Here is a 26,712-nt window from a genome sequence, read left to right as displayed (position 1 = left end):
TTTTACGCGCTTAAACATAAAATTTTAGTTGCATACCTTGCCCTTGTTCACCGATTGTATTGCCTCCAATGCCCTTATATCTTGTTCCTGATCATCGTCACGATAGTCAGTAGTCTCGCGTGGATTATTGCTATGGACGGAGAAATGTTCAGTAGTGCTCGCGATTCCGTGATTGTGAAAGATAGGGTTGATCAAACCCGCCGGGCTGTTCGCGTTGAGCAGCGTCTGTATCGTGGAGGACGTCGCGAACAACGGCGTCACGGTAGATGGTTCGCTGTGAATGATCTGCGGTGGCGGACCCACCGTCGAGCTGTACCTGATCTGATGGATCTGCGGCGGGGGGGGCGGGGGGGGCGCCGGCGGTACGGTCGTCGAGCTTACGGCACCCTGATTACTGAACAATTGATAGGACGTGGCCTGATTGCTGGCGCGCTCGCCGCCATTGTGGAAAATGTACTGATGATGGTACCCGCCGTTCTTGTCATCGTACAGCGATTTGGACTGGCTCGTGTGTACCTGTGGGAACGGTGGCTGAGGCTGATAGTGCTGCGGATAACCGGCTGGGTGCTGGAAGGAACCACTGGCTGACGTGGTGGATGATTTGCTAGGCCGGGATGTGGTCGTGCTAGTTGTGCTGGTCGTGCTAGGTCGCGCCGATGTAGTTCGCGACTGATGATCCTCCACCGGGTCAATCGTTAGATCGTCCTCGTCATCGCCGTTCAAGCTACAAGCAATGGAAGAAACAGATATGCGATATTAAAGGCGATATATAGGGTATCCAGTAAAGATTGCAACAACTCATACAACACACATCTCCAAGAGATGTTCTTAAAAACGTCCAAAAGATACCCTAAGGATGTTCCCAGTACGTCTCTTGGATAAAGTGCGCTGTGTGGCAACGCTTAAGGATAGACAACGCTTAACGGAGATTATTTTAAAACAAAAATCCAAAATATATGGAAGCTATAATAGTTTTTGAATTATGAGATATATTATATTTAAAGTTGGCGAATCATATCGTCTAAAATTTGTGCGTTCAGGTGTGATTGATATTTTCCATTGTGCCATACCTAAACACGCAAACTTTAGGCAGTATAATAATTCAAAAACTATTACAGCCTCGATATTTTGAGTAGTAGTATTTTTATCTCAAAATGAAGAGTCTCTACTCTAAGTGTTATTACGGTCCTTACCAGACACCCTGTATATTAATCGTAACAAGGTGGACATTATCTCGCGGATATGTGACTTCTCTTAGTAGCGCTTTTACATGGGTACACAAAACGAGATATTATACTAGATATTATGTTACATAGAGTATGTATCACTGGCCTAGTGATTTATAGGCTGTGATCTCGATGTCTGTCCAGATACGACGAGCAAATATCTTTATCTGTTAACCATGGTCGTACATTAAGTCGCGTTATAAATTTTTAGGAAGAAAATTATCGTTGTAGCTCGAGGTGTCACGTTGGTGCATTCCCGAGCGTCAGCGGCTCGCGAGATAACCGCTTCGAGGTAACGTCCGTTAATTGTGGGATAAGGCTGACGGATGATAATAACGTGTAAGATGCAAGACAGGCGGGAAGAGGTCGAGATATTGGTTCCCGAGAATAAAATGAGCGGCGCAGGAACGCGAGATTTACTGTTGACCAAAAATAGAAGTCGTCTTGAGAGATGACTTAGCCTCCTCGTCGAACAGCGTATAAATTTCACTCGTCGTGACAGTTAATCGTTATAATTTTTATCTGCATACATCCCGCGGCCATAGGGGGAGGACGCCAGCATTCCTGGGATACCGAGAGAAGGAAAGCCGTTGAAATATTTATGGGTATACGTACATACGTACGTGCCTTTTACGTGAAGGTGATTTCAAGACGCTGAGATCCCGAGGTGTGCAAAAATACGTACGCATCGCGAGCCATAAAGCGTACGAGTCTGGAAATGCGAGCCTCAGATACCGAGCTGCACCACGTTGTTTTGTTTTCGCTACGCGAACATTACGCGATCATATTCCTGGGAGCGTGGCTTTGGACATTGCGCAAACGAAACGAAGCGGGAAAAATGTAGCAATCCGCGAAATGCCAGCAAGAATTTCTGAAATGCGGCGACTCGATATTACCTCGTGTACGGGGTGTTCCGCGACGGTAAATAACAAAATTATATTGTTGCTCTCTTATTTTGGATAAAAATCTAAATTTTTCAAAACTCTAATTTCAATTTAACGACCAAGATCTTAAAGCATAAGAAAAGAATTCTTTCTAATTTTAAATTAATTTGATTCATATGAAAGTTTACCTTAAGTGACAAACTTTAATTAAAGATTATGTAAGTTTAAGATCTTGATCGTTAAATTGAAACTAGATTTTTGAAAAATTCGGATTTTTATTCAAATTGGGAGAGACAACAATATATAATTTCAAAAAAAAGAAATTAATAAAGAGCATACAGCCACAACGCCAGTTAAAATTAGCAAAAATATATTTAATTTACATCAAGTAAACGTTTCGGTCACCATCTGACCATCATCAGTACATCAAATTACATATTAAACCCATATATAAATTATCAAATATCAATTATATAATTTATTAATTTATTAATTTCTTTTATAATTTTAAGCCACTTATTATTTTATATATATAATTTCGTTATTTATTTACATTCAATAAGTATTTGTTTTCATCGTCATTATTTATGTTCATATAAAGTTTTATATAAACGAAAGATAAATTACATCAAACAGAAAAAGTATATTGGATATGTCTTCGGTGCTTACGAAACGTAAAGTGAACGTCCGACTCTACTAGGAATTGCGGTCGTATTTGACACCTTGTATATGATCGGCGAAGCAATCAGAGTGTGCAACAACTTCTTTCATTCGATAGTCAGTTTCTGCTCGCAACAATTTGCATCAATGTGAAACCAGAAAATAGATTAGCGACCGACTTGCCGTGTCATTAATGAATTTCCAGAAAGTCAGAATTATTATTAACCTTTTGACAACCTATTTCCTTACGTCTGTGTAAATCGCTACCTTCTGTAGAATGTAAAAAGAAAACTGGATTTTATAATCACGTTATTAAATATAGCAAGATAAGGCGTGTTCTTAGAATTACCTAAGTGTCACAGCGTTATTGCCATACAGCTCCAGATTCAGATTGTAGAACCGCTCGCTCTTGCTGCAGTCAACCTCATCAACCCTCTCGCAGACTCTGGTCTCCTGGTCGAAGACGGTTCCGTTCAGACAGAGGAATTTTATGTCCATAATCTCGTCTGAAACCAAGTCTCACGGTGAAGAACAGGATCATTATTCGGGGATGCTCTGGATTCACGGGACGTGCTCGTCGCAACTTTAATACAATCCTGACTTTGAGTTTTTGACGTGGATTCGCTTAACACTATCAATCGTTTTTCGATATTAAAGTTACTTAATTCAATTAAGAATAATCATTATGCACTTAGAGAAAAAGATATAGCGTAACAACTATATGTAAGTAATATCTACATATACAAATTTTATATGTAAAATTAATGTACAATAGTTGAAAAAATTATTTTATATTTATTGAAACTAAAACTAAATAATTACGAAAACTTATTAATTCTTGTAATCATTAAACTTTAATTGTAATAACTATATGTATAACTTATTTAATTGTATGCATTAATTCTATAAGTAAAACTTGTATAATTATTATGTATAGGTATATGGTTGCTATCACTATAAGAAATGCTTCTTTTTTCTCTGAGTGCATCACCTTCTAAATTACATATTTTATTTATATCCTACCATATTAAATAATTAAACTTAACAGGTTAATTTTTTAAAAGGAAAGCGAGTTTAGTGTATAATTTTTTCAAATTCCTTGAAATTCTTTGCACTCGATTCTTCGTGCAATCTTCCACGTTGATCTTCAGCGTCTCCATTAAGAAAATGCAATGATTTATCTTCGAGGAGACGTTTCTCGCATATTTCGGAGACAGTCTCGCTCCATTCTCCCAAACTCCCGGAGAAACCTATTATAAGCGTTGTGTCTACCTAAAACCGATCCAGTCCATAAAGTCGATTTTGCACGAGCGATTATGCAAATCGTTTTATATGTCAAGTGTTCACGTGGCGCGACGAAGGAGTCGGAGCTGACTGTTTGGATCCGGGGCCGAGAGTCAGCGATTTATCAAAGACAGATCCGGATTAGAGCTGGAATTAGTAGCGGTAATTAATAGCGGCGCGAGCCTATTTAGGATCGGCACGTATTTAGTATCGACGGTAAGTAGATCGTTTCGAAAGCAGCTCGAACGAAGGCTGCCCATCGAAGTTTTGTAATCGATCATGGGAGATCTCTCACGGCGAGAATGTCACGGTCGTTGAAGAACGTTTACTGACCTAAGCCGAGAGTCTGGCTTTGACTCGTCATGAGGAGTCTGTCTCCCCATTATGTGAATTTAATTTTGAGAATTCAACTAGTGATTTATTACTCAATTGGAATTTTTCCTCGTGATTTTTTTTCAAAAAAAGAACGCCAGCAAAGTAAAGCAATAAATATTCCTTCTACTATTGATTTATTCAAAGTGGATCTTGATTAGCTTGCAATTTAATTAATGTCGTATTAATATCACATTAGATAGCATGATTTTTAGTGCGATTAAATTTACTTTCTCTTCATAATGTAACTAATTTCGTGTCGTATCAATTATAATGTTTCATGCATTAATTTATACACATTATTCAGATTATTCAGATTTTATAATTAAAAATATTAGGTACATGCTAAATATATCGAGTGATATAATTTGTTTAAAATTTACATTCGTGTCTCATAAATTTATTTAACGAATCTTGCAAAACAAATTAAATCTCGAAATCTTCTCGAAATTTTTTCTTGTGTGTTAAAATATGAATGATTTAAATTATGATTGTGCAATATTTGGGGATCCCGCCTTTATAATGCAGAACTACCTTTCTGGCCGATGGTGCAGACATGAAACATTTGACAGCCCGCCTCGACGTCCGCGTAGTATCCGCCGATCACTTTTCCTTGACACGAGAAATTCGTCTCCGGCAGGTTGTCGAAGTCCAGATACTTGAAAATCAGAAATCGGCGCTTCAGCGGAAAGAAAATTTAGCTGCTATTCGCGGTGATGTGTTTAAACTAAAAGCTTAATTTTTTCTTCAGATTTATTCGATTAATTTTTTGAAAACTTACGCCAGGTTCCCCCGCGCTGCATAACAAACGGCCATGACGAAAGTCGAGAATCGACACGAAAACTGAAAAAGAAAAGAAAACAATCAGGATATGAGAAAGTAGAAATTGCATTAAGGCTGTGGCACACAAAAAAGTAAGCAAATCAACGTTTTCGATTTGTTTTTACGTTATTGTTTTACGTTCTTTTCTGTGATTGGTCGACTTACTTATTCCCAAAAAAAAAACAGATAAAAAAATCAACAAAAAATCAAAATAAATCAATTTTTTTCTTAACGTCAATAAACAGACAAATTTTGTAATAAAAATCATCATTCTGACTTTCATAACGTTAAAATGAAGTGATTTTAACTTTCTCTTGACTCGATGTATTTTTCGGGTTGCTTACGATCTTTTTTTCTTACTGCCTTTTTTCTTACTAAATTTTTTGTGTGCCGTAGACTTTACATATTAAATAACTGAAACAATAAAAAAAATCACGAGATTATAACTTGCATCGCTCGAGATGAATCATTCTGTTTTTATATCTCTCAATAGACGCTTAAAGAACAAATAAAGATTCGCCAATCAATCAGCGCAACTCTTAGAAAATATGTTCTTGAAACTTTCTAAAAAAATTTACGCAGTTACGAGTCTATTTTTAATAAGCTCATTTTTTTAGAGCTTGACTTTCGCTCGCAATATGTGAATTTTCCCACGGTATTTTTCGAATCGTGGGTGCATCCTATTTGATAAGATACGAGATAACAAAAGTTATCTTTTGCCGAAAGGAAAGAAAAAAAAAATATTTTGCGGTTGCCGCCGTCTCATTCGGTGCAGCCGCGTCATGTAATTTACGCGGAGGTAATTTATGCGGTTTCGCAATCGGGCCCGGGGTCCCCGGTGGACCCCGTTGTACCAGTTGCAGCCATAATTATGCACAACTATCGTTACGCACCGGCGATAGGTTAATGCACCAAAGTGCTCCATAAATTCAAGTTTGCTAGTTTGATCTGCTACCGTCATAAATACAACATAATCCGGCGTAACTGCAATGTTACATAAACGCGATCGGATTGAATAAAATGTCACTATGTCGACGAAAGATTAAAGAGAAAGAAGGCTGGATAAAAATCAATAAAACAGATTTAAAATTGGCTGTAGTGTGCAAAAGAAGAGAGAAGTGAGGAAATTAAAATAATTTATACTTAGAAATAAACATGTTTTTCTTAATATAACAGCATTTTTTGCTTTGCCAAATAAAAAAGGCATCGCAAAAAATCGGAAAATACAATATAACAAAAAAATAATAAGATAGTGGAATAGGCAACTTTCACCTTATCTAACACGTGCCAGACAGGTGTTAATTGTTACCGTTAGATTAAATTATATTCTTCGCTTCCCTCCTCCCCCCCTCCCGGCTCTGTCTCGTAGTTTGCTGTGGTATGCTAATAGAGCTCTGGGTATTCAAATTGCAAAATTTATACTTTTTGTTCATAAAGATTTATGTAACGCGGTTGTAATTGATTTATGGATTATTACTTTAATGATCCATCGACACGTTAAAACACAAAAACATAATATTACAAGCATATATATATTTTTTATAAGCTTACATATATATTTATTTATTATTTACATATAATATGAAAAATTATATAAATGACATTTATATAATTTTATTTTATTTTTACAATAAAATTAAAAATTTAGTGCAATTAAATGCTAAACATCTAATTACGTAGCTCTATAAGCTTGTGTACTTTTAAATTCTTTAAATAGCGTTAACATTCTTGAGTTTATTGATGATGTAGCAATTAGTCTATTAATTATATTGCCGACTGAACGCTTTTAGCACCTGCTTTTATCCATTCCATTCTACAATTTGACCGCGAAGCGCTCAAATTGTTGCTAGTATTCGCACCTGCCCGATAATGCGATCGCGATACCTCGCAGCCGTTTCTGTAAAACGAGTCGAGACTTTATCGAGACCTACGGGCGACTTTTAATTCGCAATGCGCAAAGACGGGCCTTTCACCATGTGGCGTTCGTGTAAAATATGTCTCTCGTGTTCTCCTGGCGCGAGACCGTTCGTTCTCGATATACAATTATGTAATTCGGATAAAAAGGCGAAGGGATAAGAGTATAGGAGAGAAACGTCGCGCAATGGCATGGCGTAAGCCGACACGAGACAAAAAGCAACGGCACGTCGGATACGCCCGTCGTCGGACATTTCGCCGATTATTTTTTACATGAGTTGACCTTTCGTTCAACTCGACACGATGGCCCGGTCGCAACGTTATAGCTTCCCATCAGTTTCACCGCGGGCAACGCCGTTATTAATCTTGCATAGCTTTCTCGACGTGAAAGAATAATCATCTTCGTCGATTTCGTTCGAAGGATACAAAAACAGACATGAGACTATCTGCATTAAACATGACTATACCACTCTCTTGATATTATATCGAAAAAAATTGATTTCTTAATACATTCCACTTATGTTACAAGGAGTAATACTTTTTTATAATAAGAGATACAAATAAAAAATTATCTTCCTGTAGAGGTATTTTACTCGAGAAATTTCAAACAAGAAAAATATCTCTACAGGAAGATAATTGTTTATTTGTATCTGTTATTATAGAAAAATATTGTTTCTTTGTTCGTAATATACGTGAGTATTGTAATACATATGAGTGGAATGTATTAAGTAATTTTTATAATACGAAATCAATTTTTATAATACGAAGAAAGTAGTACAGTTGTGTTTAATGCAAGCGGCTACATGACTATTTTTGTTATTTCAGATTAAACGTACCAAGTAATTAACGTTCCATAGCTTCACGTCCATGAACTGTTCATGAACTTGAGGACCTAAACAGTCCAGAAATTTAATACAAAGTACTGTACTGTACTTACAAAAGAGAACAAAATATGATTAAGGATGCTGAAGGGATGCAAAAGGGCTAGCTCGAGCTATGTGAGCGCGTCTCGCGTAGAAAAGACTAAAAAGGGAAAGGAGGAAGAAATGGAAAGTGGTCGCGCGGCACACGTCAGGATTTTACAGTAGAAACCGAAATTTCATAAATAATTCCTCGAGCATACTGCGCTCGGCCGACTATGACGAAGTTCCTTGAAACTTCTTGGTGTTCCTCTCTGGCTTCGTTCTGCACTGATCTAATCGTCGAAGCATAGACTTTTGCTTACATTTATCGCGAACTACTCGGGCCAGAGTATTCTCATAACCCTTACAGAAATCTAATACTGGCCAATTTAATACTAGCCAATTTAGTATTGAAAGTTAATTTAAACCAATTTATAACTTTAAAAAATTGACAGTAATTAATTACTTATTTGGAGTACCAAAAGTACTAAACAACACACAGTGGCTTTACTTTAATACTTGAAATAAGTAATTAATTACTGTCTTTTAGTAGATATTAATCAGTATTAGATTTCTGTAAGCGAATCCATTCTTATTTTAAGATTGTCTTAAAGTATTGTCTTAAGATGCTAAAACGACTTTCTTTGATTGGTTCATTATACACTGTTAGAAATGTAACCACGAGCTTCCTTTATATGTAAATGAAGCTCGTGGTTATGAACAAAATTAAAAGTAAATGAATGATTTAACTGAAAATTAAGTTACAGTAGTTACTTAAATGTAATGAACGTGTACATTAAATTTATAATATTTAATGTACTTTTCATAAAATTTTATAAAAAGTACATTGAATTTCATAAATTTTCATGAATAATACATTAAATTTCATGTACATGTACATAAATATACTTTTCAGTTATAAATACATTAAATTTAATGTAATGTCATGAAATTAAGTTCAAATCGTGTAACTTAAAAGTATATTAAATTTCATAACATTTTTAACAGTGTAGTTTATCTTAAGACTGAACTTAAGACAGTCTTAAATATAAGAATCGATTATGAATATCTCAGTGTTCTATTCTTTGCTGTACAAAGAATTCGAAGCGATTCTCCTCTTGCGGTATTTCATCCGGAATCCGAAGCATTTGAAAACGCATTCCTAGTTCAAATCGTTACAAACACGATTTCGTAATCGCACCGGAATGTTACGGACTTATTGCTGAGAAATATGCAATGTTGGTTCAATTTAATAACTTAATTTGAAAGTAATAATCCATTACGGGAAAATCTGGAAAAAAAAAGAAATCAAAGAGAGACCTATATAACTCGATTTTTATATCTCTTTTAGCATACAAGAATCGCAGCTTGATACTTCAAGGAATGCAATTGCAAATGAACATTCTTAGAATGTGCGTGAGCATATTAATTTAGCATTAAAGAGTCGTATATGACAGCAAAAGTAGTTCGTTATGATTCACAAATGCAACATGATATTTGCTGCTTTAATCTGCTTTAAATATTTCTGCTCTTATTTTTAATTCTTAACTCTTCATTTGCAATCATAATTTTTGTTGCATTTGTAATTTGAATCTACAATGTTCGTCTTTTTTGTCCAACAAAAAAGTTTTTTTTTACTGTCCTTCTAAAAAAAATTCAAAAAGTTACTTTCCAACATTTCTATTACATTACAAATAGTTTTTTAATTTAAATATCGAAACCTATATTTAATAAAAAAATTTAAGTTTGAGTAAAACTAAAAATAAAATTTCGCTTGTGTTAAAAAAGACCCAAATTGTAGACGGAGGATTAACTATTCTCATCTATAATTTATAATTTATATATTTTATAAACAAAAACTGCATTTTTTAACTTTATATTATTTTATTACATTCATTGAAAATTTGTTCAACAAATTTGTCTCGAGGTTCAAAAGTAAAAACTTTTCGGTCACTATTTTCCGGATGCAAACATGGAATTCGTGCATGCATTTACAGATTCCTTCTCACGGAAAAAAATCCAGTTTGCGACGACGTGTCTATTCCGCGTCATTGCGATCGTCGAGGTTAATCACCGCTACGATTATTTCCTGATATCGCTACCGCGATGTATCGTGGACGCGCGTGCATCTCCGATGACGACGACGTAATATCGGGGAAGCACGTGGCGCATCATGTATTACGAACGGCGCATCGTAATAATAATCAATCCGGCTTTCGTTCATTGCAATTTTCGCTTAATGACGCTTGGCTCGCTTATGCGGGAGACAAGATTCCGTCATCCATCGAGCGATCGTATCGCCGTGTCGCGCTTTGCGTATGTACACATATAATAGCCCAGGGCCCAGATGCATACGTATACGGTTGCTTACTTCTTTTCTCACCGTGCGCAACCGTAGGCGTATCCAAAGAGAAGTATAGAAGCCGGTGATATAATCCCTTAACGCGTAACACCTGTGTGAATCCCATGACATTTAGAGCTGCCAGCTTTAGCCGGTCCGTCGCTCGTCTTCGCGCGCGATTTCCGATTTCGTTGATAAATTATCTCTTCCTCGGTATTGTCCTAGCATGTGCCATCGCGGCCGCTGTCCACAGCATCTTGAACGATCTTACATGGAGAAAAATGGCTAGTCTTATGGATTTTCTACAATAAGGTATTCTACAAACTTTAAGGCCTAGTTCCACAACTCACAGTTAATTCTTACTCCGGATCTACAACAGGTGTTTTAAGCCTTAAGTCATAAGAAATTGACCAATTACAGTCGAATCCGAGAAGAATAAGCGACTGTGATTCGCCCATTTCTTATGGCTTAAGGCTTAAAACCCTATTGTAGATCCGGACTTAAGGGGATCCTAAAGCAAAGCTCGAACTCCGAAAAATCACTAGATGTCGCGCCGCGCGCCGCACATCGACATGTCTTTTTATACTACCACAGCAATATTTCACGCAGCCTATGATACACGCAGTCATATATACGTGTCAATTTTCGTACAACGAATTCGTCGCGATAAAGCTTCTAAATCTAATTCTAAGAACTCGACGTTGTATGTTCGTGCAAATTACGTGTTTGGGAACTATTATTTCGTACGTTCGGGTTGCAAAGCTTTCATATCAAACAAATGTTGTCACGACTTGACAGCTGAGACGCCATGTTACACTAAGAAATGGTAAAAAATATATCGATTTCGAAATTTTTGATCATTCTCAGCGTAGACTCCAATTCACAGTCACGTATTAATGCGTATACTTTAATCCTGGAAAAGGATTTTCGAATCCGTGAAAGAGAAAAAGAGTATTCGCAATACAAAAATTGTACGTATTTTAGTCGGTAATACAGGACTTTAGGATCCCCTTAACCGAGGTTCAACTTGTTTCTCATCTCTTTCCAATTCTAGAATTGGAAAGAAACAATGAATAAGTTGAACTTTGGTTAAGAGTTAACCGTGAGTTGTGGAACTGGGTCCAAGTCTTAAGAAATTAACCGATCACAGTCGAATATGAGAAGAATAATCGACTATAATTGATTAATTTCTGTTACGGCTTAAGACTTAAAGCTTAGATAATGGCTTATTATTATAGAAAGTCCATTACAAGTCTAGTAAAAAAATATTCTAGCTATTTTTACCGAATTTATAACAAGTTTTACTTGTCTGTAAGTAAAAAATACTGAAGATGTATGTGAGTGAAAAGTATATTACAATTATAGTAAATTCATTTAAGTGTAGATTATTCCTACAGTAAAGTAAATCATATCCTTCTTAAGATTGTAAGCGCAAACAACTTTCAAGGTTTTATACGCTTGTATTTTTTATCACGCAGTAAAGTAAATTTTTTTAGCTTTAAGGCAAAAAGTACTCGTCGATAAAGTAAATTCTATTGAGATGCATAATAATTTATAGATTAAGAAATAGTAATAAATTGCAGTAGCGTGAAATTTACTTTACGAGAGGTAAAAAGTACTTTACATTATGACTATACGACAATCTCTCATTCAGAGAAGTGAAGTAAATTTTACATAAGTAGGCTTCTGTTCCTATATGGATCTGCCAATTCCATAAAATTTACTGGAATTCTAATGCATATTACTTAACATTTTTCTCCGTGCAATGAGTAGATCATTCTATAAACGCGCGCGGATCTCTCGCGGGCGACGTGAAAGTGTGCGGATCCTCCCACACGAACGGCCGTCCTCGGCACGAGGCAAGATCCTATCGATCTTTATGACGCTTTATTGCCAAGCAATCAGGAAGACTTATATATAATTGGGTAATCTGTTAATTAGACGAGATAGCGATCGTTTGAGAGTCTCAGAGACAAACGATCGTTAGAAAACTAACAAGGCGGAATTAAATATAAGAGCGCGTTTCTTCTGTTGGTGAAACTTACATTAATGTCAACCAGCAATACGATGAATAAATATTACAGAACTGTGTATTATGCTTCGTGATTAGTCAGTTAGATATAAAAATAACAAAGTACGAACAGCAGCTACTAACTCACTTTATTTCTGAAGATAAATAAAAGAGATATTCGTATTGCGTTATGTTTAGAAATATGACTGAAAAAAGTTATCAGATTAATTAAATGGATGGCTTTTTTTACATCGTTCCTGTGTGCAATGCGTTCATGTAGAAACTACGTCAAAGTATCAAGACACGCCATCGTAAATGGCGACTACTACAATTCGTTTTCTTTGCGAATAAGAAAAATATATTGTGTTGTGTTCAAAAATATGATCGGATAAATTTATTGGATTAATCAAGGCATATGGTTTTTTTTTACATTGTTCTCCTATAACACATGTGGAAACCGCGTTAAATAAAGTATCAAGTCGCACTATAGAACATGCGAACGACTTAATTAATATCGACAATCGCGCGGATCGGCGAGAAATCGAAAGTAAGCGGGCTCAGACAGTCGCTTGAAATGAACCGTAGATCGATCGTATATTAGGAAACGGTTCCGCGATCGAAGCGGACCAATGAGCGTACCAGGAACAACGCTTTTGTTTGCGTCGGCGTGCTGATAATAATCGGCGGCTCCGCGGGCGATAAATAGCGATTACATGCTCTCATTCGCTTGTTCGCGGCTAATTAACGGTTAATCGATCGGTAACGTTAGTCGCTCGCGAGTCCGACGGCGAGAGATTCATTTTAGCCCGAAGCTTCCGCAACCCTGTCGCGAACGCGCAATAATTAATTCCGCTCCCCTTCCTTTTCGCGGATATTAATTACGCTTGCATGGAATAAATCGCGGATTCGCTTGGGCATCGTCAGCGAGTATTTCCCAATCGACCTCACATACGTTAGTTTATAGGTCGTTCGGGTAAATGTTAATTGAAGTCAAAGCTTAGCTAATTATCTTTTTAAAAATTATTCCACGTTCAGAAAAAGATAAAGATACACCTTAACTAACTTCATCTAATACATTTACACAGACGGCCTTGTGGAAGGAAAGAGACGACTTGCGGCAGAGAAAGATTTGTAGCAATGCATTAAAGGTAACTCTTCTCAAATTAGCCGTTTGCATTACAGTTAACAGAGACAGCGACGGGCTTTATTTTATACCCTTTGCATAATGACATTTTGATAGTTTTAATTCGCATTTACGTCTTATTCGATTTCGCAATCGACAACCACTACAACTTTGTACAAGCTTTGCTCCCCAATCCCTTCTTGCTCTTCCCTCCCTCCCTCCCTCTCTCTCTCTCTCTCCTTCTCTCTCTGAAACGAAGACGTCTCAAACCCCGATTATCGCAATCTAACCATCACTAGTCACTACTATTACCGTGATATTACTGCTACAGTAGCGTCGCTCCAAACGGCGTTACTCCATCAGGCAGGAGTATTGCTCAATCCCCTCTGGCGGCTCATCTCGGGGAGCCAGTTTTCCCCTTCCGCCCCCTCGCGATCTCACGGCTGCACCATATACTTTTTACCCGCGCGAAACCATTCTTTACGCTGATTACTGTGATCGAGTGAGAAGGAAATCAAATTATTACCGGCGCATCGACGCCGTACCAATTATACGCGCATCTTGCCACCCGGCCATCCTGTTTTATATTCATGACACTAGCGCAATATCGCCATAACTCTCAATATTGTACGGATGCGCTCAAGGTGTACTGGACCGATTGATGTTCGTTAATTAGTACCTCGCTGTGATTAGATTTAATGCGGACACTCTCGGTCGCATCGATTACGTTCTGCTCGAAATCATTGCATCATGATTCATCCAATATTTGCAGCTCCTTACATTTTAAGTACCTACTTATATCCCACCTACATGGGAAAAATAATTTTGCTAAAGTATCTAAAAATTTAGGTAGATACAGATCTGAAAATAATTTTGTTGAACTAACAAAATAATTGTAAGGATGCTCAGACTCATGTTAAAATGTCAAAACTTTTTACATCATGCTTGTGAGTTTCCTACATAATTATTTTGATGAGCCAACCAAATTATTTTCAAACCTGTATTTATCTGTTATATATTTTTAGATACTTCAGTAAAATCGTTCTTCCATATTATGGTTCGAAGCCGAAAACAATATCGTCAGAAAGTATTTATTTCTCAGAAGCTCGACGATCGTAGATCGCTCGTCTAGAATCTGTTCTCTCAGATCGCGGAAACACGACGAGCGATGCGTGAGTGCCATGTATCTGATGTGAGCATCTTAAGGATGACACGTACAAGGAAGAGCCGCGATACGTCCCCCGCGTATTTTACTGTTGCTCGAAAGGGCACGCTGGTGTGCATTGCGAAATCGCGTAAGGAGAGCACCTTTCACCTTCCGCGAGCTCACATAGATCGCCTTTATGTCGATACGTCCGCGATTACCAGCGTAATTTACGTCCGTCGGCGCGAGTATTCAACGAGTATCAACGCACAAAAACAGATGTTCTTTACTCGTGCACACAGCGGTGAACTCTGATTACCGATCTCTGAGTTCGAGGCCGAGCCTCGTTAATTAAATGCCGATCGAATTCAGAAGATTGACATTAAACTTATCTTAAGATTTTGCATCAAGATGTACCTTGATTGAGTAAAATGACATGTGATTTTCTCGTCAAGAAATATTTAATGCTAGAAACTTTGGAGTTTGGACTCCAATTCTTCATCTTTTTCTAATTCTAAGAATTTAATTAGTAATCTACATACGTTGATGAAAATAAACTAAAATAAATTAGTTCGTGCTTTATTGAAATATCTAAACATTCAACTAGATACGAATCTAAAAAATATATTGTTGAAACATCAAAATAATAATATAGGAAACTGAAACTTGATGAGCAATACTAAAAAAAATGTTGATAATATTCTAGCAATCAGTTTGAGTGTCCTACACAATTATTTTGATAGCTCAATAAAATTATTTTCAAATCTGTATTTAAATTTTTAGATACTTTAGCAAAATTGTATTCATGTGAACATAATACTTTACATGTGAGAATACAATTAAAATATCACTTTTTACATTTTTAATCGTCAAATTGCATGTTCATGAACTTTAACGTAATTTTATTAATTTCGTTAAGTTAAATTTTATCGCTAATATAAAACTGTTCTGGTGCACATCGCAATATTACGTCAATTCCATCGATAATCTGTGATCCGCGCGATGAACATAATCCATCACGAGAAAGTACTCTGAAAAACTGATTTAGAAAATCGGCCAATCGCAAAGCATGGATACTAGTTGAATAATTATACGGTGGGGCAACTAGTATCGCGGATGAATGATCTTCCTGAAAACGATCGCCACTCGAAATGCATAATTTCGAAACATCCTAGATTTGAGAGAACAAATCACGACTGTCCAACTCGTAGTAGAGCAATATTTCATTTGAATCTAACTGAATCCAAAAAACAAAGAAAATACAAGCGTAAAGTGTATATTTTTATTAAAAATACACATGGCATAAAACATTTTATTTAAATCAAATCAAATAATTTTGCGATTAAAATGCAATGTATATGCAAGACTTTACATTGTTCTTTGTTTTAAAATAAATTATATTTGAGACATAAACGTTAAGTGCTATGGTGAGAAAAATATTCATAGTATTAGATTTAACAACAATGTTGGATGCGTGTATGAAGGAAGTCGGATCCGGAAACAGCTGAAATTGAAAATCACCGCGAAGGCGTCCTAGACGTAATCGTTTATCCAATTAAGATGTTAATAAAGGCTGTCAAAGATTGCTCTGTTTCTGCGTGTGTTACTTACCGATTGTCTTGCTTCTGTTTGCAAACGAGCAATAACATATTATAATATATTAAATAAAAAAATACTATATAATAAAATATGTAAAAAATACTACATAATAAATACACAAAAATAATACAATTATGTCTGGCGCAAAGTAATGCTTTAAAGATTATAAGACCTATGCAAATCGTAAGTCGAATCTCTTTACTAACTACATTTTATTTGTTGCGAGCCACGAGTCATTCACCGGAGCGTAAAAACAAAAAAAAATAAGGTAAAATCAACGAGAACGAAAGTGAAGGTGAACAGAGCGCCAATGAAGCGAACTGTTACAAAACCGAGGCGTGATAGTAAAGGGATGAGAAGGTCGCGGATCGGTTCACTTTCTAACTGTCATAACATCCTGAAATAGCAATGGAAAGAGTACCTGGCTAGTCCCCAAGCAGGTAGAAGACAGCCTGTTGTCTTTCGTTCTGAAACAGCGAAATTTATAATAAAGGTCGGCGCGTCTCGAAAGGTTACAATGCAAGAAGATACGACCCGTAATATTAAATGTAGGTATGCGAAGTGTGTCCACAATTCGAAGTAATCTATTAGGAGAAGTATTGCCATTTGCTTTATTTGTAAAAAAAAGCTCTGATCGAGTGATTTCGGGGGAATCGATCTTTTTAAATTCTCAAATATATAAAAATAAATTATTTCATGAAAAGGATAATTTTACCAGTATTTAAAAATCCCGCAGAAATCATACGAGAAAAGTGACTTCGGTTAAATTGGCAGAAATATTTTTTAATTGTAATGTGTTGTAAATTATAAAATGCTGTTTACAAAAGTTTCCTTAGATAAAACCATAAAAATGGACATTTTGCGGTAGCACTATTTCAAAGTTGTTATTTTAATCAGACTGAGAGAGAGAGAGAGAGAGAATCTTTATCTGCTGAACTATTCATTTTTTAGTAGCTATATCTTAATACAGTTTTTTTGCACAGAATAATGAGATGAATCAGTTGATGTAAAGAAAACACATAGTACTTTATAGTTAGACACAAATTTAAAAGTTAGACTATCAAAATAATTATGTAAAACACTCAAAATGATTAGAAACTTTTTCCAACTGCTTATCATATTTAAGAATAATTATTTCGATGATCCAACAAAATTATTTTCAAATCTGTATATATAATTAAATTTTTAGATACTTTAGCAAAATCGTTCTTTTTATATGGACCTAAAATATCATTAAGATAATTAAAATTTGTCATTTTCTCAATCTTCTCTTTTATAAAAGTTTTGTTTCTGAATTCTGTATTCTCGTAAAACTTAACTCTTGTTTTTATTAATATTTGTCAAGTTGCGTCGGTGATCGTTCCGTAACTTCTTTTTTTTTTAAACATCTTGTACAAAATTCTTATTTATGGAGTTTTCATGTGTCTCTAAGTACTCGTCATCGCATTGCGTCGCTTGTAGTCGCCCAATGCAACGGGGAAATGGCACGCAAAAAGAAAGAGACGGAGAAGGAAGAGGAGGTACAGTTAGTTTCTTTAGTGGGATGAACAAGCCGGTATTTAAGGTCGAAGGAAGAGAATAGCTCTTGCGCAACTTCACGTTTGTGTCAGTCGCAGGTAGGAGGTCGTGTCCGTCTGAGAAGTAATAAATAAGTTCCGTGATATAACGAGGAAGAATCACGTTGCCTGTTTATCTTTAGAATATCGCGTCTGAAGTATTAAAATTTTGGCTCATGTAATCGCAATTATATTATACTAAGTAACAAAAAGAACATTTTTTCGTGAAGAAACTCGCAAAAACCTGTCCGATAAGTAAAGACGTATAAAATTACCGTCAAATTCAATTTGACAATTACTTACGGTAAAATTACGGTAAAATGGTAATTTATTGATAATTTTCATAAAATTTGTCAGAACTATCTACTGCTAGTGACTGTACAGTTATTGGTATAGCCAAAATAGCTGTGGCTGCATTTTGGCTTTTTCATTAGCTGTCACAGCTATTTTACAGCTACCAGTACAGCCAAAATAGTTATGGCCGCATTTTGGCTTTCCATTAGCTGTCACAGCTATTTTACAGCTACCAGTACAGCCAAAATAGTTATGGCCGCATTTTGGCTTTCCATTAGCTGTCACAGCTATTTTACAGCTACCAGTACAGCCAAAATAGTTATGGCCGCATTTTGGCTTTCCATTAGCTGTCACAGCTATTTTACAGCTACCAGTACAGCCAAAATAGTTATGGCCGCATTTTGGCTTTTCCATTAGCTGTCGCAGCTATTTTACAGCTATCAGTACAGCCAAAATAGCTGTGGCTACATTTTGGCTTTCCATTAGCTGTCACAATGGCTGTATAGCTACCAGTAAAGCCAAAATAACTGTGGCTGCATTTTGACTTTTCTATTAGCTATCATAGCGATTAAGCATCAGCTATTAATACAACTAAAATAGCTTTACCTGCTAAGTAGCTGTAATTAAGGCTGGCAGGACGTTATACTAGCTACATTTTTGCTGCCGCAGCGAACATAGTCAGACCGTGTTACTTGGGCTGTCTTGTTCCTTCACTTATCTGAATAAACGGAGTTCTACTGTAGGCTAAAGCGAAGTAATTTGGATACGTTAACAGTAATTTTCAAATTGTATAAAAGATTAAGGTCGCATAGTGTATTCAATAAAACATACACTATGGGTGCAACAATGTATGTTTAATCTATTCGAATTATCTCGCTTTACCCCATTACTGATAGATATCGCTTATATTGCAATTCATATATTAGATACACAAGTCATTACATAGAATATATATTGTATTATAACGCAAAAGAGCGCCGCGCTTCTTCAGGGTTTCTTCAGCCTGTTCTCCAATCTCTTTGCTGATGTTAAGCCTTTCCGTCCCAAGAATCAGCGAAGGAATAAACAGAAAGAGGGAAGAAGATGAAAAACTTAGGGAGACGTGTGTAAGAATTTTAATTGTTAAGCAAAGCCGTCGTCCTGCACTCGAAATTCTCCACGTGACTGGCAGAGACATATCGACGATGAGTCGCACGAGAGACAAACTCCAAGAAGAGACGCTGCGCACGTATTCAAGGGTCGCGTATTAATACGGTAATCGCAATTTGCATACTTCCGCCTGTTCTCTAAGCCGCCGTTGACCTCCGTGATTGCAACGTGCGCGCAAGAGTGTCGGGAATATCATATTCTCCGGTAGACGGACAGTAGAATTGCATACCTTCCTTGTAATGTCAAGGTTCGATTATTTACAAGGCGAACGTTAAGGCACGAATTAATAAGCCGTATACCGTTGCGCGGATTTATCGCTCCGCCGTACTCGAATTCGCATTAGTGCTTGATCCGACACTCGCGTGCAAGCGAGACGTTCATTTATCTTTGTTGTCAGTTCTCGTTTAATATATGTATAGCTAATAAGAAAATAAAAGAAGGATTTTTGTAACAATTGTGATTTCATTAGTGATTTATGTCCACACGTACAATGTTTTAATTAACGTATTTCAACGTTTTTAATCTTTTTCAGTTCGTGGCATTAAGTGTTCTGATATACCCTGCTAGTATAATTGAAAATCTATAATTCATGTTACGTATACTATACATTTTCTGTACTAACAGTGTATATCAGATCACGGTCTAAATAAACCAATGTCGAGATATGTCGTCAGATGCATATGTTTCATCGCGTTCTAAAATGTCCATTTCTTATTCGATTTAAAAGTTATTATCTTACAATGACGATAATATCGTTTTGGTTAATATGAAAGTTAATATAATACAAATTAAATAATTTTCACAACTTTTAAAATATTGTTTACTTCGCGCGTTACTTGCTTCTTGCTTATTAAAAAAATTTTTTTTTTAATTTTCGTGGCATACTTGAAGACTCTTTACGTTTTTATTGTAAAATCCTCACGTAATCTATTGGGGTATTCTATTGAGATTAATTAGAATAAAAAATATAAATTTCTTTTATTATATATCATATAATTTTATTATCATGATCAGACCTGTTAGCGAAAAAATTAAGATCTTAAGAGCATCATTAGAGCAGCCTTTTTCAATCATCTCCGGAATGTTATTAAACGTACGATGACTCTGTGAGAGATTTTATCTCGAATGGTATTTACTAAACAGCTTTAATCGTTTTAAGTGCGCTCTTATTTTCGCAATTGAACATACAAGAAAATAGTCGACCGAATTCCACAAGTTAATAGAAGGCTCCATTAAGTGCCTCTCGGGAGAAGTGCTCTTTGCATTTTTAGTTTAAAACGCATCAAATAAGAACCTATTAGCAGCGGGGAAAAGTGACAGCGGTATATAGGAACGAGTTCTCCGGACGGTTTCGGGTGAATCAGCTCTTAGCATTTAGAAAAAGAATCAATTTTTATAGATAGGGGGAGGGAAAGAAGGACTGCGTGGATGAAGAGGAAAACCGGAGGTCATGGCGGTCCAATTGGCTATTTAAATATTTATGAGGACGTTCTCCACTCGAGACGAGAGAGCCTAAGCAGCACCACCCGAATTCTTGTCCTTTGTAAACTTTCTCCCGAACACTTTGCAAACCGCACTTCTTTATTCCGTCCACTTTTCTCCTTCACTCGTTTTGTTTACGGCGAATTGAAAGATTTAGAGACGCATTATCCTTCAGCGTTTTTAAAATCTTTTCTGGAACGCATATTTAAACGCAAGCATAAAATTGCACTTCAGATATATCTTAGTGTCTAAATAAATTTGAATATTTAATAAGATTTTATTATTTTAATAATATGTATTTAATTTAATAAAATTTTGAAATTTAACTAAATATGTATAGTAATAGATATACTTCGTTACTTAATAACAGATAAAAATTTTGTAGAAATACAACAATATATTCTAACTCTTAATTTATTTTATGTAAAAATAAAAATAATTTAGATGTTAATTGTAAGTTTGAATTGGATCATTGTTATGACAATTTTAGATGTTCAAAAAAAAAAAATAGAAAAAAGTCATCCTTCTTTCGAGACATTGTCTCCTATAAATAAGAGCTCATTAGCATAGTTATGTGTCCAAGCAATCAAGTTGGAATGCTCCTGGACGGAGCGCCGGATAGACGATGTCAATCCGGGTCAAACGATATTTATCTAGCGTAAACGGGACGATACGTGGTGGATGGAGAGGACATCTTCGGAATCGCACGTGCCACCAAACGAGCTTGAGGAAACAAGCAAGGAAGGTGCTCGGTCCTTTTCGCCACGAGCAAGCGTGCGAATCACGTAACAGCATTGTAATGCGGTTACACACCTAGTCATATTTTCGCGTCGGGCGGCTTTATCGCGATTTTGCACAATATATATTTCAACGAGTCGATACGCGGTCGCTCATGGATCTAGATCCGCAAGGATAATTAGCTCAAGCTGCCATAATCTATCTTCCGCGCTTTTACCTGCGCACGTACGTACGTTCGTACCTTCCCTGCCGATTGTGTTTCTCGCTCGGCAGTCCATTGCTAAGGCGCGACTTCCGGCTCGACTTGCGGCGGGAATTATATCGGATTTCTGTCCTTTCCCCGTGCACAATCATCATTAGTTTCCCGGAGTTGCTCGAGAAGGATCAATCAAAACAGACGTGTTTACGGTAAACATTCTCGCCGGCAGATAAATCGACTGCTACGATAATTACATATTTCGGGAAGAAGAAAAAATTGCGAAAGGCGGATAGATCGGGCGAATTATTCGCCTGCGGATATTTCGTGCGATTTGCTCGTATACAGTAAAAAAATACTTCGTATTTGTGTTGGAAACGGTCCATTAAAGTCTTTGTTAAAATGTGTTGAAGTTTTAACATATTCAAGCGTTAATTTAACGTACCGTGACTATGTTATTTAAATATTTTGTTTTAAATGATATATTCAACATTTCTTAGTGTCAAAATAACAATTTATGAGGGAGTCACCAAATAATAAAAATAATACTTTTTAAAACGTAAATTATAAAATGAATGAATAAAATACGTAATAAAGTATACGTATACATATCACGGTATCACACAAATGTTAATTTTTCTGAAAAAATATACTTCTATACAATTTGCTTACAAATTGTGTCATTTTTGTGTTAATATTTTTACATGATGTTTGCGTTACTTCCTAACAAATTCATCTTGTGTTAAATTAACACCAAAATTTGAAGTGGATCGTTCGGGACACGTGAAATTTGATATAAATTTTCCAACCGCGTGTAACGCGACGCTCGCGGTCTTGCGTAAATTGAGACGTAATAATTCGCGATCCGGAGTAAGGCGCCGACAGGCGCCGATATTGGGGGAGGGAGGGAGGAAAGAATAAAAAAGAAAGAAAAAAATGTGACATTCCGCTTCCCGATCGAGTTCGCCGTTCCCGCTCGATCGGACGCACTCACGTCGCGCGGGAAGCGATATCGCGGCGCATTGCACGAGAGGGGGACACACGTTGCACATATCAACGATTGCGCTCGTGCGAATCCTGCGTAACACTTTCTAGAGCCGACATTACACCCGGCGGTACCCGGACGTTATAAGACCGCGAGACGTTGGAATAAATAGAACTTTGCGAACGTGTTCGAAATGTCCCGCGGTCACTTGCGCTACCGGCGTGACGGTGACGCTCATTCGCGGTGACTCTATCATGCCAATGAGTGTTTCCGTCATTTCTAGCTCAATTCGTCACAAATCAAAACAGTTTGATCAAACTCATTTCATTAATCCTTTTAATAATTTTCCCACGGTTTTAAAGTCATACTATTTACGAGACTGGATGTCACATATTTTTTATTAACTGAAATTAAAATTGCGTACAATGGAAAAAAGTTCGATTGCATTATAATTAGAATTCTGATGGAAAATTGACAAATCAGAATTTTTTGATTGAATGTATTATAATTCTAGTTGAGATTTCATTTTATTTAAATTGTTTTCATTTAAAAATAGCATGTAATAAAAATTAACGTGTCATTTCTCGCTTCTGACGTCACGATTCAATATGGCTATAGTGACTACTCAGAAGTCTTAAGTTTAAGTGAAAGAAATCCTGTTACTGTTTAAGTTTAAAGTCGATCTTAATATTTAAATATTTATCTGAAAATTTATATACAGTACAAAATGTTTTATATTTGTATTACAAACGGTTCACTCGAGTCTTTGTTAAAATTTTATGCCGAATTTTTAGTATCTTTGAGTGTTGTTAATTTATATGACATCATTGTGTTATTGGAATATTTTGTGTTAAATTGATATTTCATATTTTTTACAATTAGTGCTAAAATAACACAATTTACGAGTATGTGAAAGAATAACAAAAATAGTGTTCTTAAAAAAAAATTCTAAGGTAAATGAATAAAATGTATTAATTTAACATATCATAAATATTAACTTTAATGAAAAAATATAATTGCTTAAAAATTGTGCCAATGTTATGTTTTTTAATTTGATTTACATTGTTGATTTTTTACAGAATATTTGTATCACTTTAACACAAAAATGTTAGTGGATCGTTTAGTTGAAACATATAAAATATGTTAGATTTAACACAAATTTTCCAAATGTGTATACATAAATAATTTGGCAAATCGCACCCCGAAATCTTACTAAAACGCAATCATACACAAAACTAGAGTAGTAATAATATCATACATTAAAAAATATCTCGTATGAGATTTCTGGTTATTTTAATTAAATTTTGTATTAAATTGACAAGCAGTTTAGTACGTAATCTAATTAAGATAACCAGAATTCTAATTAATATAATTAAAATTTTCTAGTTCATTATTAAACAGAAATTTTTCTCAGTGTACATTGTCATATTCAAAGAGTTTACCTTATCTTTAATTATTAAAAAATAATAATTTAATTATTCAAAAATAATAAAAATAATAATTCATACACACACACACATAATAATTATTCTTATAATAATTCAGAAAATTCATCTCATCTTTCATCACCCAAAACATTATTTTAAAAGCAAACACGTCTCGGATTGTTGGAATTCATCCGATTTCCTGCGAAATGTGCTGGATTTCGGATTTAGATTCTCGTTTCACGTAACAAAGCGGAATCGCAGAGATCGCTGCACACACACACACGCGGGTGTCTCACACACGGGCGAGCGTGTGCGCGAGAACGCGAGAACGAAGTCATTGCTATTCGCGGCCCGCCACGGGAAACGGAAGCCCTCCATTATCCCCCGAGGCATCGGATACGCCTTTATCGCGGCACATTCCGTTTCAAACGAGACGTCGGCGTCGAGCGCAAAATTTCCCTTCTTCCGGACCTCCAGGCATCAATCTCGCTCCGCGGAACTGTGGCAAACAGACTCCGGCACAAAGCGGCAAAGTCGTTGGAAACTCGTTGGATAAATGCAGCTGACATGTTGCTGGCTGGTACGCAAATAACGTAACAAGTAAAATAAAAGTAATAATAATGGCTGCGTTATAAACGCGCGGGGTTCTTGTTTTTTCGAATCTCACGCGGTAAAGTCTTCACCGTCTTATACTAATCATTTATCAAACTGACCGCCACGTGAAACAACGCGAGGAACTAACGTCGCTTCTTTTCCGTTTTGGCCGACGATATTAATGACGCGCCGCCGGTTTGATTTGTTGCGCTCCTTTCGACGAAGACAGCGACGATTTATAATATAGTAACACGAACTTTTCCGCGCGATACGCAACGAAGGTGGATTTCTACATAACTGGAGAAAGAGAGTGAGAGAGATGAATGAGTCTCGAAGATGCGGTTCTCCCGAGAGGATTCATTCATTCGCTCATTCATCCGTGACGACGCAACGCATCGCTCAGAGATAAACAATTGCGTGAAAATACGTAGATTGCGATTGCATATGCAAATACGCTCATGTCATTCTGCGAACATCAGCATGATGATTAATCTTCATCTGGAGGAGAAGAAAAAATCTAGTGGAAGCGATCGCTTGATACCTCGCGAGTAAGATTACTACTCTTTTAAGAGAGCATCATGTTCTCTTTTTAGTAAGTCGTAAACTTATGGTCATTAATTAAAATTTATATTATAAAATTATTAGTGTAAAAATTGTTAACATAATTTTATAAATATAAATTTTAATTAATGACCAGAAGTTTACGTTTCTTATGAAAAAATAATCTGGGGAAATTGCTGCGTTTTTAAATATGTTATATTTTTCATAATTCTCAAATCATGGCAAATGTCTCCATTGATACACTCACATAATATTAACAGATAAAAAGGGTTATTTTTCAATAAAAAACGTGCGAGGCTCTTTTATTTTTACTGCATTAAATATTTACGTTTACTGCATAAACGAATTACATTCCCTTCTTCTGTTTCCGAATCATCATCTTTTTTTAAGAAATGTGCATATGTACTTGATCTTTTCTTGTGATTCAGATACCTATGGTCAGGATTGGGGAAAGTTACTTTTTAAAAGTAACGCGTTACCGCTATCGTTATTTGCGGTAAAAAGTTACTCGTTACCGATTCTAAAAAGTAATGCGTTACCGTTACTTAAAAGTAACGATAAAAATCGTTACTTTTCGTTATTTTTTTTTTAATTATACAGAAGACGAGTCTTCTTCGATTTTGATGAAATTAGGGCGATTTGACGCGCGTTTGCATAAAATGAACGAATCTGGCAGAAAAATAAGTGTCGCTTTGCCCGGTTGATGACTATTGAGGTAAGGTTTCGTGGAAAAATGCATCGAATGACCCTAGTTTCATCAAAATCAATGAATAAGCCTGTCTTTTGCATAATTACACTTTTTTTTTAATGTTAAAATAGGCTTTTAAGATAGAATACTAAGACAGAATATGAATTACATATATAAGATATTTATTTTTGAACATTTTTTTATCTTTTATTAATATTTTACATATTTATGTTTAATGGTATCTTATTATATAATAGATATTTTAATTTTTAGTGTTCTTATGCTAAAGCGAGAATAGTGAATGAAACAAAAAATAGGTAAAAAGTTTTTCGTTTATTTAGTACCTATAATCTTATTGTCCGTGAAAGCCATGATCTATAAACAAATAACGATAAAAGAATAACGGAGTCAATTTCGTTATTCGTTACTAAAGAAAATGTAACGTCGTTACTTTTTCGTTATTAATAAAAAAAGTAACGGCGTTACCAAATCGTTACCAGAAAAAAAAAGAAACGAAAATGTAACGTTGTTACAAGCAACTTCCCAACCCTGTCTATGGTAACCCCACCCACAAGTCGCTACCGCGGAATCTCGAGAGCGGTCGGAAGTTGTTGATCGCGGTAATAAGATTACACGGAGAGCATCACTAATACCGCTTAATGAAACATGCTTATCAGCAAATGAGTAACGTTGCGGTTGACGTAAATTCGTTCGGACTAATCAGGAATACCGGGAGCCGCGTCTGTGGTTTATCGTTAAA

The 26,712-nt window shown here is 36.0% G+C and overlaps 1 protein-coding gene across 6 annotated transcripts in view; it reads right to left on the bottom strand.

Moving 5' to 3' along the window:
- The window catches only part of LOC108768877 (flocculation protein FLO11), a 77,330-nt gene that overhangs the window by 5,428 nt on the left and 45,190 nt on the right, over window positions 1–26,712 (bottom strand). For 3 of the 6 annotated variants that reach the window (XM_018519531.1, XM_018519533.1, XM_018519534.1), the window contains exons 3-6: window positions 5,208–5,269; window positions 4,961–5,084; window positions 3,120–3,288; window positions 37–724 (exon numbers count right to left, since the gene is read on the bottom strand). In XM_018519531.1, the coding sequence (XP_018375033.1) occupies window positions 37–724; window positions 3,120–3,288; window positions 4,961–5,084; window positions 5,208–5,269 (1,043 nt within the window). Of the gene's footprint in view, window positions 1–36; window positions 725–1,193; window positions 1,263–2,779; window positions 2,864–3,119; window positions 3,289–4,960; window positions 5,085–5,207; window positions 5,270–26,712 lie in introns of those variants that run through there. The other 3 variants (XM_018519532.1, XM_018519535.1, XM_018519536.1) reach the window with 3 other exon arrangements.

Source organism: Trachymyrmex cornetzi, unplaced genomic scaffold (assembly GCF_001594075.2).
Source record: "Trachymyrmex cornetzi isolate Tcor2-1 unplaced genomic scaffold, Tcor1.1 scaffold83, whole genome shotgun sequence".
Lineage (NCBI taxonomy): Eukaryota > Metazoa > Arthropoda > Insecta > Hymenoptera > Formicidae > Trachymyrmex > Trachymyrmex cornetzi.
Note: the sequence above shows the minus strand (reverse complement) of the source record. Positions and strands in the feature narration are given on the sequence as shown.